At 40.2% G+C, this 16,278-nt stretch overlaps 1 protein-coding gene across 6 annotated transcripts in view; it reads right to left on the minus strand.

Moving 5' to 3' along the window:
* The window catches only part of DROSHA (drosha ribonuclease III), a 117,401-nt gene extending 101,148 nt beyond the window's left edge, over positions 1–16,253 (minus strand). For 2 of the 6 annotated variants that reach the window (XM_059173712.1, XM_059173710.1), the window contains exons 1-7: positions 16,096–16,253; positions 14,849–14,978; positions 13,882–13,947; positions 12,052–12,885; positions 7,988–8,080; positions 1,973–2,083; positions 1,509–1,740 (exon numbers count right to left, since the gene is read on the minus strand). In XM_059173712.1, the coding sequence (XP_059029695.1) occupies positions 1,509–1,740; positions 1,973–2,083; positions 7,988–8,080; positions 12,052–12,885; positions 13,882–13,901 (1,290 nt within the window). In that variant the 5' untranslated portion in view covers positions 13,902–13,947; positions 14,849–14,978; positions 16,096–16,253. The remainder of the gene's footprint in view (positions 1–1,508; positions 1,741–1,972; positions 2,084–7,987; positions 8,081–12,051; positions 12,886–13,881; positions 13,948–14,848; positions 14,979–16,095) is intronic. The other 4 variants (XM_059173711.1, XM_059173713.1, XM_059173714.1 and 1 more) reach the window with 4 other exon arrangements.
* Between the last annotated feature and the right edge of the window lie 25 nt (positions 16,254–16,278).

Here is a 16,278-nt window from a genome sequence, read left to right on the forward strand (position 1 = left end):
AAATTTATTACAGCAGCAAAGGAAAACGAAACCCTGGGAAAGACCTAAGATGTAGCCGGGGGAAAGAGATGGAAGACAAGATCCATGCGAGCTCCGAGCAAGTTCCTGGAGGAAGGCCCTACCCCACACGATCCCTGGGGCCATCCCAGGCACGGGATGGACTCTCCAGAGGCAGCAGATGTCAACCAAGAGCCCTGCCATCAGTGACCCACCGAATGAACACCAGCCACCATGTCCCTCCAGACAACTTGAGAGAAATAAACGCCGCTTCTTTAAGTCACGATTAGTCAAGCATGACTCACACCCACATTCTTAACCAACAGATACCTTCTTTCCAGTCATGTTTTGAGGATGAAGTGAGGTGATGGGGGAAGCACGAGTAAAGCTGCAGCACCATGAAGGCGCTCAGCATGTAAGCTTTCCCCTTCCTGCATCACATGAACCACGACTTAAAACCCTGCTCTAGTTTACCAAACAGAAGACCACACCACCATGAGATCTCTCAAATTCTTTTTTCTTAAGATAAGAGAGTCTACTTTTAAGTTCCCTGTAGATAACATCCCAGGCCAAGTAGAAGCTAGGAATTCACAAAATTCCAAAGAGAATGCTTTTTTATCTAGCCCCATCTACTAAATCAGACATCTGTAACTTCTCACCTCCCAAACCAGTAGATGACCATTCCTCCACTCATCCATTTAATCAGTGAGCATTACCCAGTGTCTACCTGTGGCAAACAGGCCTAAACTAGTGGGATGGAGTCATAACACCTCCCAGGAGAAAAAGACTAAAAAAGAGGGTGACCGAAAATAAAATGGAGATAAAAGGAAATGGAATGGAATGGAAAAAAAGGAAAAAGAGAAGAGCATATGAAAGAGGAGGTCGTGGAGTTGGATACAGGAACGAGAGAGTGGGCTACCAAGGCCGGGAGCCTCGCCTTGAGCAGCAAGTGCACTGAATCTCTCACAAGCCCAGAAAGGGTGACGGGTGACGATCCCTGCTTCCCCAAAGGCAGCTAACATGCATGGGAAAACTTCCCATGGTTATCTTTGGTCAAGGACAGACTTATAAGAGACAAACTCAAATTCTTATTTCCCATTTTGCGGGGGAAAAGATACACATAAACACATAACCACAAACTGCATACAGTAGTTATGTGTGAGAGCTGATCAAACCACCAGTATCAAGACTAGCAGTGTTATAAGAATGCAGAATGAAGAGATACTTTAATTAATCTACTGTAGCACTCTTGCATTTGGTTGTATAAAACAACTTTGGTCTACAGCAGTGGTTCTCAACTGGGGAGGGGAGGAGGGGCCACCTGGCAGCATCTGAAGACAGCTTCGGCATCACAAGCGCGGAGGGGTCCTACTGGCATCCCATGCATACAGCCCAGAGACGCTGCTCAACATCTTACAATGCACGGGCGGGCCCCACCAAAGAATTATCCGACTCCAAATGCCAAAGGTGCCAAAATTGAGAAACCCTGGTCTATAGCTTCTCAGACCTACCACCTGATCCATGGGGTCACTGGAGTAGTAGTTTTCTGAGTGGGTGCAGCGGATCCACACAGGTTTAAGAAGTTCTTCTTCCTCTTCCTCATTTTTGTCAGGCAGTGTCTCCTCCGGCTCTTTTTCCTTTATTGAGGTATAATTCTTCTCTTTGCCAGTGCTCTGGCTGTCACTCCATCTGTCTTTTTCTTCCTCCCAACGAGCTCTCTTTTTCTCCCTACTTGGGGAGCGACTTTAAAAGGAGGCAAAGCATGCTAATTATTTAAAATGTTCTTATGCTGTAAAATGATTCTATTTCAACTACTTAGTTCATGTTTTACCTCAAATAAAAAGGCCATACCAAACCACCGTATTTACTTTTGTTAAACCAGTGATTCCTGAACACTAGTCTGATGGCATCAGAATCACCTGAAGTTAGTTGTTTAAAAATACAAATTCCCAGGCCCTACCCCAGATCTACTTACTGATTCACAGTCTCCGGGGGTGGGGCCCAAGAATCTGTATTTTTAATAATCTCCCCAGGTAATTCTGGTGTGCATCCAGCAGGTTCAGGGACAACCGGCAAACCGTAACTCCTAGAAGAGAAGGATATTTCGGAAATATTGGAAAATCTCCACATACAGACAATCTCAGCAACGAGAATACTCGTTTTGAGTCTTCCACAGCTTGCTTTGCCAAGAAAGAAGAAAGGCTGCACAACACATGGTTTTAGCTCAGCCAATAAACTGAGCCTGAGGACCATCAAGCAAGGGTGAACCTGTTTTATCCTCCCCAACCACCTCTCTGGAAGCCCACACTTGGGTTACTCATTAGTGAACCACCACTCTAATTCTGATCCATGCACAGATTAATATTAACTCAATTAAAAAGTATAAAAGCAGCTCAATATCCTTGAATTTCTGCTTGAAATATGCAAAGGCCCATCCTATGGATATGTTTAGAGAGAAAAACCTGCAGGACAGATTTTAACGTAAGATCCAAAAATTTAAATGCAACCACACAGACCCTGAGAATGCAGCCATGGACAGTAACTGCTGTATCAGTGCTCTGAGGGCATCCTTTGCAGCCACAACTAGCAAAGTCACTATCATCCAAGAAAGCTTACAATCGGATCAAAGTCATGGATTCACTACTCACATCAACTCTACCACTAACTTCTGATTTTATGACAGGAGTGTGTGAGGGTGGAGGGGAGAATGGGTGGATGATTAGAAAGATTACATACCTTGATTATTTACTGACTTAACTTCTAAATGTTACAATGTACATCATTAATTTTGTTACCAGAAGTTACCATACAATGTATATTTACATCCACTGTAGAAAGCTACTAAAGTATTAACAAAAATAAAATAACTCACCCATAAAACCACTCCGAGATAACCACTCACTACATTTCACAAATATGGTAAAACATATAGATACAGGACTATATATAAAGACACACACAGTTTAACAACAAAAAAAGGAACTCTATAGCCTGCTTTCTCACTCAAAAGAAAATCAGGAATACCCTTCTATTTCAATGCATCCATACCTGAACCAGTTTTATAATAGGCACATACTGTTCTTTTATGTATATATGTGACCATAATTTAACAAATTTAATCAGAGTCATTTAGACTGTTACCTTTTTTTTTTTTGCCATCATAAATGCTACTGTGAATCACACTTGTGTCCTTTGTACACCTGTCAAAATATTCCACACAAAGAATGTATACTATTTCTTAAGGCTTTCCTCTAGATAGGTAGTATACCAGTTTATACTACAATCAAAACCACATGTGAGTTCCCATTTCCACACATCCTGTCAATATGATTTTTTTAAATCTCTGCCATTCTGATGAAAGTATCTTATTTACCTTCCAATTTTTTTTATCACTACTGAAATAATGTTTCATGTTCACTTTCTTTATGAACATCCCAATCATATGCTATGCCAGTATTGTTAAAATTAGAAATATAGTCTTCTTTATTCATTGAAAAAGGTTTTTGATTAAGATAACTGCCCTCTGTCAATGGAATGCAACCTCTTTCAGTTTTCTGTCTTCCTTTTAATTCTGTCATAGCTACATATAACTTACACACCCAAGTCTGGAGAATTTTTTGCTTATGCTGCCTGCCTTAGTGTAATGTTTGGAATACTTTCCCATCCCAAAGTTAAATAAATATTCTTTATTTCCTTCAGTTACTTCTTAACATTAAACTTTTTTATTCTACCTCTCCAAAATAGAAGACAGAAATCTAATTTCCTTTTTTTCCTCCATATGGTTTATCAATTGTCCCATCAGTTCTCCTCTGACTTGAAATAATTTTACGATAAATGTAAATTTTCATGTTATTTGAATGTTGCTCAATACTTGGGGTATTTTATACCCACATGAAATCGTTTAAATTATTCTGTGTATTGAACATTTTGATTCCACTAAACTAAGTATCCCAGAATAATTATTCTTCTTCATTATTCTAACTTCTATTCCAAAGAAGAACTGGAGTCATTGTAAAGTTTTAAAACTAGTAGTTCAACCGAAGTTACATTAAAATCATGGATTATTTGAAGAAAACTGGTATTTTTCACAACACTGCCTCCACTTCCACTGTGGGAATATGGAATGCCTCCATGCATTTACACCATCTTGTCGTTAGCTACATTTCTAGCTTTCTTCACACTGATCTATGTATTTTTTAAGCTTATTAAGATATTTAAATTTAGTTTATTTTCTAGAGCGAACCTACATTTTTTCGCCACTACATTTTCTTAGATGTTTCCAGTATTTAGGAAGCATATTAATTTTGGTATATTTCTTTTATAATTATCAACTTCAGTGAATTAATTCTCACTGTTTCTTAGCTGAGCCTCTTGATTTTTCCTGCTAATACCATTAGCTAAAAATGGCCAACTCTTAGCTTCCACTAGTATGGGTTGGTTAGTTTGTGTGTTTATTTTAGTGCTCACTGCAAGCCTAACACTCTGCTAAGCAATTTACTGACACATTTAATCCTTAGAAGAATCCTATGAGGCAGATATGAACATCTCCTGCAGAGGAAACAGAATTATGAACTGCATCACTTGCCCAATATCACAAAGCTATTAAGTGATAGTTAAATGCTAATACAGTTGTTTCACACAGACATTTTGACATGTACTAAAATCCCACCAAATGTTTATGCCAAGAAACAGGGACAAAACTATCCTCACTCCACTCCTCTTGAGGCAGGTGTCTTGAATGATGGATGGTCAGAGTTGTCTGTTGTGAATATCAATTAATATTTTTTTTAACACTTTGAGAGGGTCATTTCAAAACAGGAGCAAAATAGTTTAGGTTTAGGTTAAGTGTCTCAGGCACTCCAAAATTCAAATCCAAACTTGAACTTGTTTCTTCACAACAAGCTATACTACAAACTGTAAGTTTTCCTCCTTTACAGTATTTACATCTCTGATTTTAATTTCTCATCCTCTGCATTAATTGAAACTCATAGAATCCAAGCCTCTGCCTTCTCCACAAGCTACTGAGCATTGGAGAAGAAACCACTAGACCAAAGAGATTTCCAGCACTCTACATTAATAATCACCAACCTCTAATGGGCCCTCAATGGTTTGAGGTCCTTCATATCTGGCTTCTTTTCTCCCCTGTCCTTAGCATCTCCTCCAAAGGGCCTTACTCTGAACAAACTCTTCCTTGTAACTCTCATCTAATCCCTGCCATTTAGTATTTCCACCTAGGAAATACTTAACTTACACCTATGTAAGTTAACTTACTTATACTTAACTTTACACCTATGTATCCAATTAACTACCACATAATTCCACTTGGTTGGCTCACAGATTCTCAAACTCCACATGCCCAAACTATACTCATCTTGCATCCTTCCTAGTGCTCACCACCCACCATGGGGAGCAGGAGATCTCAAGTGATGGCTGCTGACTCTGCCCTCACCATCAGTTATCCTACTGACCCTATCTCAGTCAATACTGAGATAGTACTACTCAGTTGCCTCTACCATTCCCCATTACCACTTCACTGCACTGATCTAGGCACAATCGCTTGTACGAATTACTACAAAAGCCATGTAAACTCATTTCCCAACATCCAGGCTTGACCTTCTCAGAGCACTTGGTTACACTGCAACCTTCACACATGTGCTTTTTTCTCCCTCTTCCATCCCTTTCCCTAATGCATTCCTATAACACTTCAAGTATCAACTGTAAAAAGAGGTAAAATTTGGATTTTTCTATGACTTCCCGAGACTGAGCTCACACTATTGTGTTACCAGAGCAACGTGTAATTGCTCTATCAAAAGTATTTCTCATGGGGACTCTTGTGAATGACTGGTATCACTCACACCAATCAATACCTGGGACACACATGATTGCAATGTTTTTTGTTCACTTCTTATTAGGTGACAGTGATAGGCAATGGAACTGCATCTTTTTCCTAACTTGTATGGAAAGGACTGAAAGGTTTAAACACTAAATCTGGCTCTTCTTAGATGGTGTCAATCAGCTTCATCATAAGATGATATTCTCCATCATGTTAGAGAAGTCTGTTTATATACCTAGTTTACCAAGTCTTCTATTTATAAGAGGATGCTGGTTCTATTTTAAATACCAAATAAATAGGAACTGAGATAACTCTACAGATTTTGACACAGAGAATTAATTATAGGGGTGCCTGGGTGGCTCAGTCGTTAAGCATCTGCCTTCAGCTCAGGTCATGATCGCAGGGTCCTGGCATAGAGCCCTGCATTGGCCTCCCTCCTCAGCCAGAAGCCTGCTTCTTCCTCTCCCACTCCCCCTGCTTGTGTTCTCTCTCTTGCTGTCTCTGTCAAATAATTTTTAAAATCTTAAAAAAAAAAAAAAAAAAAAAAGAATTAGTTATAGATCTCCTAATACTAACCAATTTACCCATGGAATCTTGGAGTAAACTATTATTTAGCATGCTACTAAAAACAACTGGCTAATATACTAATCAGTATTTTCATATCCATATTCATAAGAAAGATGGTTTTGTAGTTTTCTTTCCATTAGGTTACTAACAGTTTGCCAGGTCGGTTTTTTGGGCATCACACCATGAGCTGAGCTCACCTTCCATCTTCATCAATGTTCTAGAATGGTCTAGAACTTTTTTGGACATGGTATATATACAACTTTGTCAATTTTTTCCAGTTACTAGCCTAATATACTTTTTGCTTAAGTGATTTGTAGTATCTGCTTTCATTGAAATCAATGCATCACAACCAAGTTTTTAAATTTTGTAAATATAGCATCTGTACTTAAACCAACATATGAGAATTTTTAAATCCCCTTCATTTTTTAAAATTTATTTATTTATTTATTTGACACAGAGAGAGAACAAGCAGACAGAGTAGCAGTAGAGGGAAAGGGAGAAGCAGGCTCCCCAATGAGTAAGGAGCCCAATGTGAGGCTCGATCCTAGGACCCTGGGATCGGGGCCTGAGCCAAAGATAGTCTCGTAACCAACTGAGCCAACCTGGCACCCTAAATCCTCTTCATTCTTATGATCCTTTCTTTCTTCTACCTACTGGAATGTCGTTTTTCTTTTCCTGATTTGCCACTTTATAAATCATATGACCTTTCAAAGAAGTCTTGCATTTACTTCCAAATATTGTTATAGTGCTATAGTTCTGTTTGCTATTTCATTAATTTTTTTATTTTTAAATCCCTTTTTCTGCATTTCTTATACTCTACCAATATGTAGAGCCAAGTAATCAGATGATAATTATATAAACATATTTATATATATTACATATAATCCTACATATAAAATATATACATACATAGTTATCATTTATTTGGTACTAACTCTGGACCCAGTTCTAAGTGTTTTTACATGTATTATCTCAATGACTACTAGCCACTCAATAAAGCAAGTGTAACTGTTCTTATTTTAGACAGAGACACTGAGGCTTCAAATGGTTAGATAATTCTGCCTAATACCAAAATTGGGAGAATAACTGACCCCTAATCTATCAGACTCCAGAGTGCTGTTCTTGATTATAGGTCCACAAATTTTACCTCTTGATATAGAACTGGTTACACCCTATAGATTTTGGTTTACAACAATCTCAGTGTTGTTCTTCTAAATAAAATGTGACTGGAGTTTTGTTTTGTTTTATTTTTTTCTGAAACAAGTAAATTTAAGAGCATAATTATGAATTCCCAAGTTTCCTTTTTTTACACCTTAAATTATTAATGTGTATATAGTTTTATAGCAATTGAGGCCAGAAAAGGTGACCTGTAAAATTTCTGATTTTTTGGAAATCTATCAAGATTTTTTCTTGTACGTCTTCAATACATCTTGAAAGTAAAGGTATTTAAGTTACTAGCTGATTTAGCTTTTCACAGGGCATTTTGGATAGACTCTTAGGCTACTTTGAAGATTTGATGATGTTATGTATAAGCACAAAACCTAATTCAAGGAGATCTAGGACTTCTTTCAGTGTCAACTCCTTGCTTACCTTCCAGATCTCTTATACTCTTTTTTGTAGGACCTTTCCAGAGATGGTGATCTTCGGCTGTCCCGGTGCCTGTGTCTCTCCCGTTCCCGCTCTCTTAAAGGAATTAAGACACAGAGCTGTTTTCAACAGAAAGACTCAAAAACACCATCTCTTTTCACTAAATTCACCTTCTAAATAAATGGACCTCACAAAATTTTCAGGCACTATTCTCTATGGGACATGTTTATTCATATTTATTAAAGGATTAAGGCGCTTTTCACTTTACAGAAGTTAACTTGGACATTTTTTGTTGTTTTCTTTAAAGAAAGAAGTCATACTTGATGCTAAGCAGCAAAGGGATTTATGATAATCTTCTCTCCAGATGGTCCAACCAACCAATCCTCAGTTGTTTAACCTACAGGGAAAAGTTTCAAGGATTCTACTACCTAGTCATTTCAAGAAAACTCTCAATTTCATCCATCAAATAAATGTAAATTAAAACTCTTATTGGGAAAATTAAGATAAAGTTCCACAATTGAAGAGTTCTAAACTCTTACAGGTTAGAGGCCTGAGTTATACAGTTCTAGGTATCCCTGATACCTAGCCATGAGACTATAAGTCACTTCACCTTAATATGCTGTTTTCATCTGGAAACAACTCTATATGGAGACACTGGGTTTATGCAACATAAAATAGAATGAGGGATTTTAAAACCTTTCGATGTAAAATGGGAATTTAATAATGATAACAATAATAACTTCTGAGTCTATTTAATAAGTGCAATGAGGATCTGGAATAAAACTTGGAACTCTATATAGAGAGTTTAAATCAGAACTAAATCTAAGGGAAATAACCACCCAATCTTAGAATGAAAAAAAAAAAAAAGAAAAAGAAAAAAAAAGTCATAGTAGCCAGGGTCCAGCAAGAAGACTACAAATAGGTCTGAACTCAAAAACATCCCCCAACCTATTGCCAAATAGAAGAAATGTAAATATACTGAAAAGCAAAGCTTACAAAAATGATCGACTGTGTAGATATTAAAGCAGAAATTGTTTTTTCACTTAAAGATCATCTCTCCTCAAGAAAGATTCCCTCTGACATGTGTATAAGCCTCAGGTATACACCGGCTATCCAAAATAAAGTAGCCTGAGCTTGGGATTCCACATTCTTTATCTCATACACTTCTAAAATTAGTTTACTGAGGTCCCTGGCTGGCTCAGTCAGTAGAACATGAAACTCCCGCTCCTGGGGTTTGAGCCCCACATGGGGTGTAGAGATTCCTTTAAAAAAATTAATAAATAAAATTACAGCTTACTTTTAAGCCGTAAAATCCCAAGTAGTGAGTGGTACCACATGACAAATAAAATGCAATGTGTAATGGCATGGTGGCCGAAAAGAATGATTGCCTATATTCCCAAGTAAACACTCAACTGAAAGGACATCCCTAATTTTTTGTTTGTATTTTAACATCTAGGCAACAGAATTTTTCATTTGAGAACGACACTTCTGACAATGATTGCTACGTTGGAGTGGATATAAACTAAGGAGACCAATGTAAATATAAAGCACATTAGTAAGACTATATAATGAACCCATGTAAAGCAAGAAAAACAATGTTTGGGTTACTTTTCCAACAACTCTTCATTGTCTGCAAGCATCCAGATATTCCTTAGTACATAATACTAGCTCTCCAGTGGCCACACATTGTACTCACCAGGACAGCTATGGGGATTATTGTGTGTTAGCCCCACTCAGTTCTGGGAAACCACTGCACTGACCCCACCAACACTGCAGAACAGCATGCTTAGTACAATGCATCTGTGGCTGTTTCTTTTCCCATTCCCCAGACTAACCTCGATCTTTCCTGGTAACAAATACACACACCCACTTCTTCACAAACTTCCTTTGGAAATAGTTTATCCTGAAACAATCTGGTAATTAGTATTTAACCATATTTTAGAGGCGAAAAAGAAGGAAGATGGGATCTGAAAAAGGACAGACTGACCCTAAGAAGCAAGCAGAGAAGTCACCAGATGACAGACCACAGAATTTACATAAAATTAACACGATCTAATGCACAAATTTGTGACGTTTTGGTTTTCTCCAATATACTTCTAGAAGTTATACTAGGACATCCTGTGCCCCCTTTTTTTTTTTCACAGAAACATTCTATATAAGACAGACAACTGACACTCTAAGACCTCAAAGGGAGCTGACTACAATGTGGCCCTGATGCTAAGGCAGCTCCAAGGCAGACACCTAAGTGCATTACAAAGCAATTCCAACAGAAATAAAGGCCATGTAGAAAGATGAGCTAACTGCCTAAGCAGGTCTTTACTATGTAAAAGAGCTGTGGTTTGGGATAATGCAGATTCGTGGCACTTGATTTCACTTACCAGTAGAGATCCTCAGGTGACAGGACATAAGGTTCTTTAAATAAACACATAGCTCCAAGTTTAAGCCTGATTCCAGAATTTAGGATTTTTACAGCAGTCCTAAAAATTCCTCTAACTGCAGCAGCCCAAAATGGGGGGGGGGGGGGGGGGGCGTGCAAGGAGTGCCCTTCTAGAATGTTGAAGTCCACAGCAAAGTGTTTCCCCAGAAACAGTATTATTAACAATCATTTCAAAGTCTAAAGAAAACTATTAGCACTTTCCAGTTGAGATTTTTACCATAAAATTATAAAATAAACTATCATAGACCTCTGCCAATTAGTCCACCAGAAAAGGACAAAACTGACTAGAAACAGTCATTCACACTGAAAAGATTTTTTAGAGTCTATCAACTCTCAGCCAGGTCTGACCCACCAGAAATCAGTTATCTCTGCAAGAAATAAGTTCCCTTCTACCTTCCACTGGGCATCAGGAAGAGGAAATAACACATTTTCCTTCCAAACCTTCTAAGCACTAGTCACTCTTTTCAGGACTGAGAATGACTATTACCATTAATTGGCAAAATGTTCAGTCATTACCTTGAAAATCAACAGCCATGAGAAAAATGTAGAAACTGAGAAGTGAACTGATTCCACAGGAGCCAAGACCAGCTCTCCACAAGCCCACATGGTGAAGTGATCTGGGTTGGGGAGCTCAAACCCTTTCAGCACAGAAGTTCCATAGGACAATGAAGGTAAACACATCACAGGGGACAAAAGAAGTACCACAGCTAGCTCGACAAATGGAAAGCTTCAACAATGTCAAGATTCACTGAAGGTACAAATTATTTGGTACAATTGTTATCTACATAGTTTTATTTTTCCATCTAAACCACTGGTTCTTGGACTTTTGGAGAAAAGTCTTGAGACTCTGCTGTAAGGTACCACTTTACTTACAGAAAAACGCAGACACATAAAAATCGGCATATAACTTCACAGCATTTCTATAAACCCATCTATGAGTCCCAGTTTAGAAATGCCTGCTGGAAACCTTACTTTCTTACATATATCTGGTACAAATATTTGGTCTCTTGAAAAAAATGAATGTGATCTGGAATGAAACAGTATTTTTCAAATACAACTTTTCTCAGTATGAATACATTTCAATGCAAAAAAATAAAATTAAAAACTATTTTGAAAACTTTGTAACCAACGTTATTGCATTTTACAAGGAAATAGAGCAAGAAGGCAACTATGTACAATAAACTTCCACTTATCCTAAAAGCCAGAAAGCAAGTTCAGCTTAACTAATTCAATTCCTAATACCATACACAGATCAGTTCCAAAAGAACTCAGGTGCTTTAACCTGATACAGTGATCATACTGAACAAAAATAAATATGATAATGCAAAAAAAAAACACGAAAAAGCAGTATGTGAACCTTCATAGATCATATTAAAATGTCAGCTGTATTATGCAGAGTAATCAGCTTACACCCATGGCAATGAATCTACAATGATACTTTTGAAATGCTTTCCAAAAGTGGCTTCTCTGACATCAACTACTTTGTCAGTTGTCTCTTCCTCTTCAAAACAATCCCAAACATGCTTTCTTCCCTTTATAAATCAAAAATGCACTGCTGGACCATTTTGGTTTGGTTTTCTGAGAAAGCCAAATGGACCTCTGCGGTTCACTAAGAACACACGGGCTTTACCTGCTCCGCTCATAGCTCCGGTGACGGGAAGGCGTTCTCCCTCGGTCGTAATCTGATCTGCAGCGGCTGTCTTGTCTTCTCCTGTCAGGACTTCGGCCTCGTTCCCGCCGATCCAGGGACCGGTGCCTCTCGCCTCGCCCGTGACTGTGATCCCGGTGCCTGTGATCCTCATAGTGCTTGAGCCTTTCTGGGGACCTTCTCTCACTGGGAGCCTTTGGGAGTGGGTACGGAGGGAGGTGTCTAAAATGAGGACTACTGCTATTATTAGCACTGGGCGGGAAAGAACTGGGGTTGTTCTGGAAGCTATTAAAATTGGGAGGTGGGAAATTATGGTGTGAGTATCCTGGAGGGTACTGATAATTGACCTGCTGTGGCATGACTGGAGGGGGTGGGGGGTGGGGCATGGAAGGAGGGGGCATCATGAAGGGGAAAGTGCCTTGTCCAGGAGGTGCTCCAGGGACTGGCGGGTTATTAGGACAGGGCACTGGTGGCGGCATAGGAGGAAAACAGGGAGGCACGGGGAAGGGGGGCCTCATCTGGTGGTTTGGGAAAGGGGGCCGTATAGGGCAGGGGGGAAGAGGCCCTTGGCCTGATGGAGGCATGGGAGGAGGGAAGGGGACAAAGTCTGGTCGTGGAGGCAGAAAATTGGGGGCTGGAGAGTTTGAGAACGTGGTAGAAGGGGCACTTGGGGGTTCGTATTGATATTGCACAGGAGGCTGCTGAGGGTGAAGCAGTCTCAGATTTTGGGGCCTGAAGGCTGGGGCTGAGGGTCTGGCTCCATGTCCTCCTCGCCCTCGGGGACACCCTCGTCCTGGGTGGAACGACATTCTATGACTTTGAGGGAGATAAGAAAAAGAGAAAAAGGAAAAAGAACCGAACACTCACCATCAACAGGGTTTCAGAAACGCCTGAGCACCTTCCCGAGCAACCAAGAGACCCCTTCAGCCACTGGATTAGTCCACCCATCTGACGCTGCGTTCTCTGTAATACCTCAAACTCCTCACAGCCAATAAACTCTTTTTCCCCGGTCTCAGTCCCTGGCTTCTGTATGTATCCTTCAGAATGTTAAATTCTGTTAAATTATTTGCTGTTCTGTCTGTGCTCAGGCTCCCCAAAAATCTGAACCTTGCCACATCATCCCACCCACACACCCCACATTCTCTCCATGTCTACATCTGCACCAGCATCTTCGTCTTCACCTTCCTCCACTCAGCAGAGACTCCATAAATACAACACAACAGGTCCTACAAGGAATTAATAACCCTCCCCTCTAAGACAATACCACTGGCTCCTCTTTTAGTGTTTCCTATCTCAATATAATAGCGTTTATTGGTCCTCAAATCATACACGAGGGAATTATCTGGTAACTTTTCTTCCCTTAGCCCCTTTAGCCAAAAATTTACTTTAAATCTCCGTCACTTCTCTTCATATAAATATTTCCTGATTTCATCCACTTCACACCATCATTTCTTCCCTGGCTACAATAATAACACCCTTGCTGGCCTTTGTACAATCACTATTGCCACCCACCAGGCCTTCGTCAGGTTCCCCCTATCACACTCTGCGCTGCTTCTTGGCAGGTTCTATAGTAAATCACAATTCACCAACTAGTTACCTCATTCCACCTTTCACATCTGGCTGCCCCTCAGAACTATAAGCTCCATCAGGGTAGGGCTCTGGCATGTTCCTAGCCATGAACATGGCCCACATGAACACATTTCCTCCGCTCCACACATATCAAAATCCCTCCCACACCCTAGGCTCCAGTGCCAGTGTTTGCTCTTCTCTCTGCTGTCACAAAACCCCCACCATTACAGTCACACCACTCACCACGTATTGCCTTGCATCATGACGTACTGTCTGGATATGTCACATCTTCCACAGAGAACATAAGCACTAGAGGTCAAGAAGAATAAAAGAGACATAAAAATGTTACCCAAACTGCTAATGCCTGCAATTATCTTAATGCTGATTTTACATTCTCACAACGCAATAAGCATACCAACAATATTAAGAGTATATCCCCCAAATTAATGTTTACAACTAACTGTTAAGATGTCTTTATCACAATGAAACTAGCGGTCAAATTCAAATATAACTATAATTTGTAAACACAAGTTATCCTTGATTTCATCCTCAGCTTTCCATGGAAAAATGCTGTGACTGTGCATGACTTTCCAAATGCTTAAGCTTCAGTAAATATTTTAAAAACTCAAATAAATATTAAATGCAAAAAATTTTAATGTAGAAGCACCTTCCTAAAGTCTATCTAACTAAAAGTTTTACCACTAGGCTTAAGGTAGATTTTTAAAAGGTTCAAAAAAGTAATGTCAAATTATCTAGCTGTATCATTCAGTGTGCCTAGTAACTAGTTGGCATCAAATAATATCTGATTTATGATTATTATCAGTCTAAGGCCTTCATGATAAACCTCAGACCTACATAGTTGATCTTGCCACCATAGGCTACTCACGGCTCATGGCCAACAGAATCTAACGCTTACTTAGCATTTAAGGCCTTCTATAACCTGGACCCAACTTCTTCCAGGCTTATCCTCCATCACGTTCCCTATGAAGTGCCTATCACCCCAGATCTTCCCAGTTGCCTAACATACCAAGTACTATCACCCAGCTTGCTCTTCGCTCCCACTCTTCTAAAATCCCCTGCTCTATGAATCTGTCCACTGCATTTCACCTACCTACATAAGTTGCCACGTCTTTTGTGAAGACTTTCCTAGTGCCCTTTAGAAAGTAATCCCATTCCCTCTAGACTTACTTACTTCTTTTACATCACTTACCAGAAGCTGTCTCATATTATAGTCATGTGTGCACATTTCTAACTCCTCCTCCACTAGAGTATTAGCTCCTTGAGGACATGGGTTGATTCATAGTCATTTCTGTATCCTTCACAGCCCCTGGCAGAACATCCTGCACATAGTAGGTGGTCAACAAATGTTTACTATCTCACCAATGGCATAGGTTTCTATGTTGCTATTGTACATTTCCCTTTCACATATACCCATGACATATCTGCATTACCAAAACCAAAGAGTAGGCCTTTTCAGATTCATGGGATATTCAATGAGCCCACACATGTGGCAGGCCCTGTGGACTCAATGTTGAGTAGGACACACAGCCTGCAAGACTCAAGAAATGAATCCACTTAAAAAAAAAAAAAAAAGAAAACAAAAAACAAAAAAACACAACATATCTTCAAAAATAAATAAATAAATAAGGCAATAACCAAGAAAAAAGAGAAAAGAGGTATGCACGGGATCTAGGGAACGCAAAGGAGTGTGTTGAACCTAGAGGCGGGAAACAGGATCACCGCCACTTGTAACAGTGTGCAATAGTTGAACTTTCAGGATTAGATCCCCAGGGATGTTTCTATAGAGAGAATACCTGAAAACACTGATTATGAAACTGATATACTGAAGGCACAGTCAGACTGTGCTACGGATGCAAACTTTAATTCAAAGCCAAAAGTCAAGGAATTCACTGCAACTGCGAAAATACTTATTTTCTGCGTCTGTCTACTCCTAGCTTGCTGTATGGAAGGAGGGAAGCCGAGGGAGCTGTTTCGCATAGTTAACACATCCAGGAACATCAGTCTATGTTGAAAAGAGTTGCAAAGCGTGCCTACGATATTAAGAACACCCTTTCCCCCACTTGCATCCCCAAGCCAGTCACCTTCGTCCAGCTGATCCGTAACTGCGTTTCCCTGTTTGCATCTCCCGCCAGACTGGGAGCCCCACGAGGCAAGCGCTGGGCTCACGGTCTCCCTCCGCTCCGAGACTCGGGCGGCCCCAGGCCTGGACCACCGCAAGCGCTCCACAAATGAATGAAAGGCCGCATTTTTTAGTTCTATTTGTCTGCGGGATTCGGGCCTAGGGTCGCTTTTTTGCTCTTAGCTGCAGATCTTTAGAGGGGCTGCCCGACCTTAACTTAAAGGCGCCTGTCGCCCCAGCCCCGGACTCCAGCCCTGTTTAAACCGGACACTCGGAAAGGCTCCCTTTTCCAACACCCACAAGTTGCCCCTTTTTACCTACAAAAGGCCCTCGGGCCGCGAGGTTGCCGTCAAAGCAAAGCCAGGCTTATCCTGCAGCCGCCAAGACCATAGCGCCACCCGCGCCTCCGGAACAGGAAATCGAGGAAATTAAAAAGCAAACCTCAGAAAGCTGGACCGCGACAGGGAAAGCTCTTGGGCTTTCCTCAGCGCCTTGTGCTC

Source organism: Mustela lutreola, chromosome 5 (assembly GCF_030435805.1).
Source record: "Mustela lutreola isolate mMusLut2 chromosome 5, mMusLut2.pri, whole genome shotgun sequence".
Lineage (NCBI taxonomy): Eukaryota > Metazoa > Chordata > Mammalia > Carnivora > Mustelidae > Mustela > Mustela lutreola.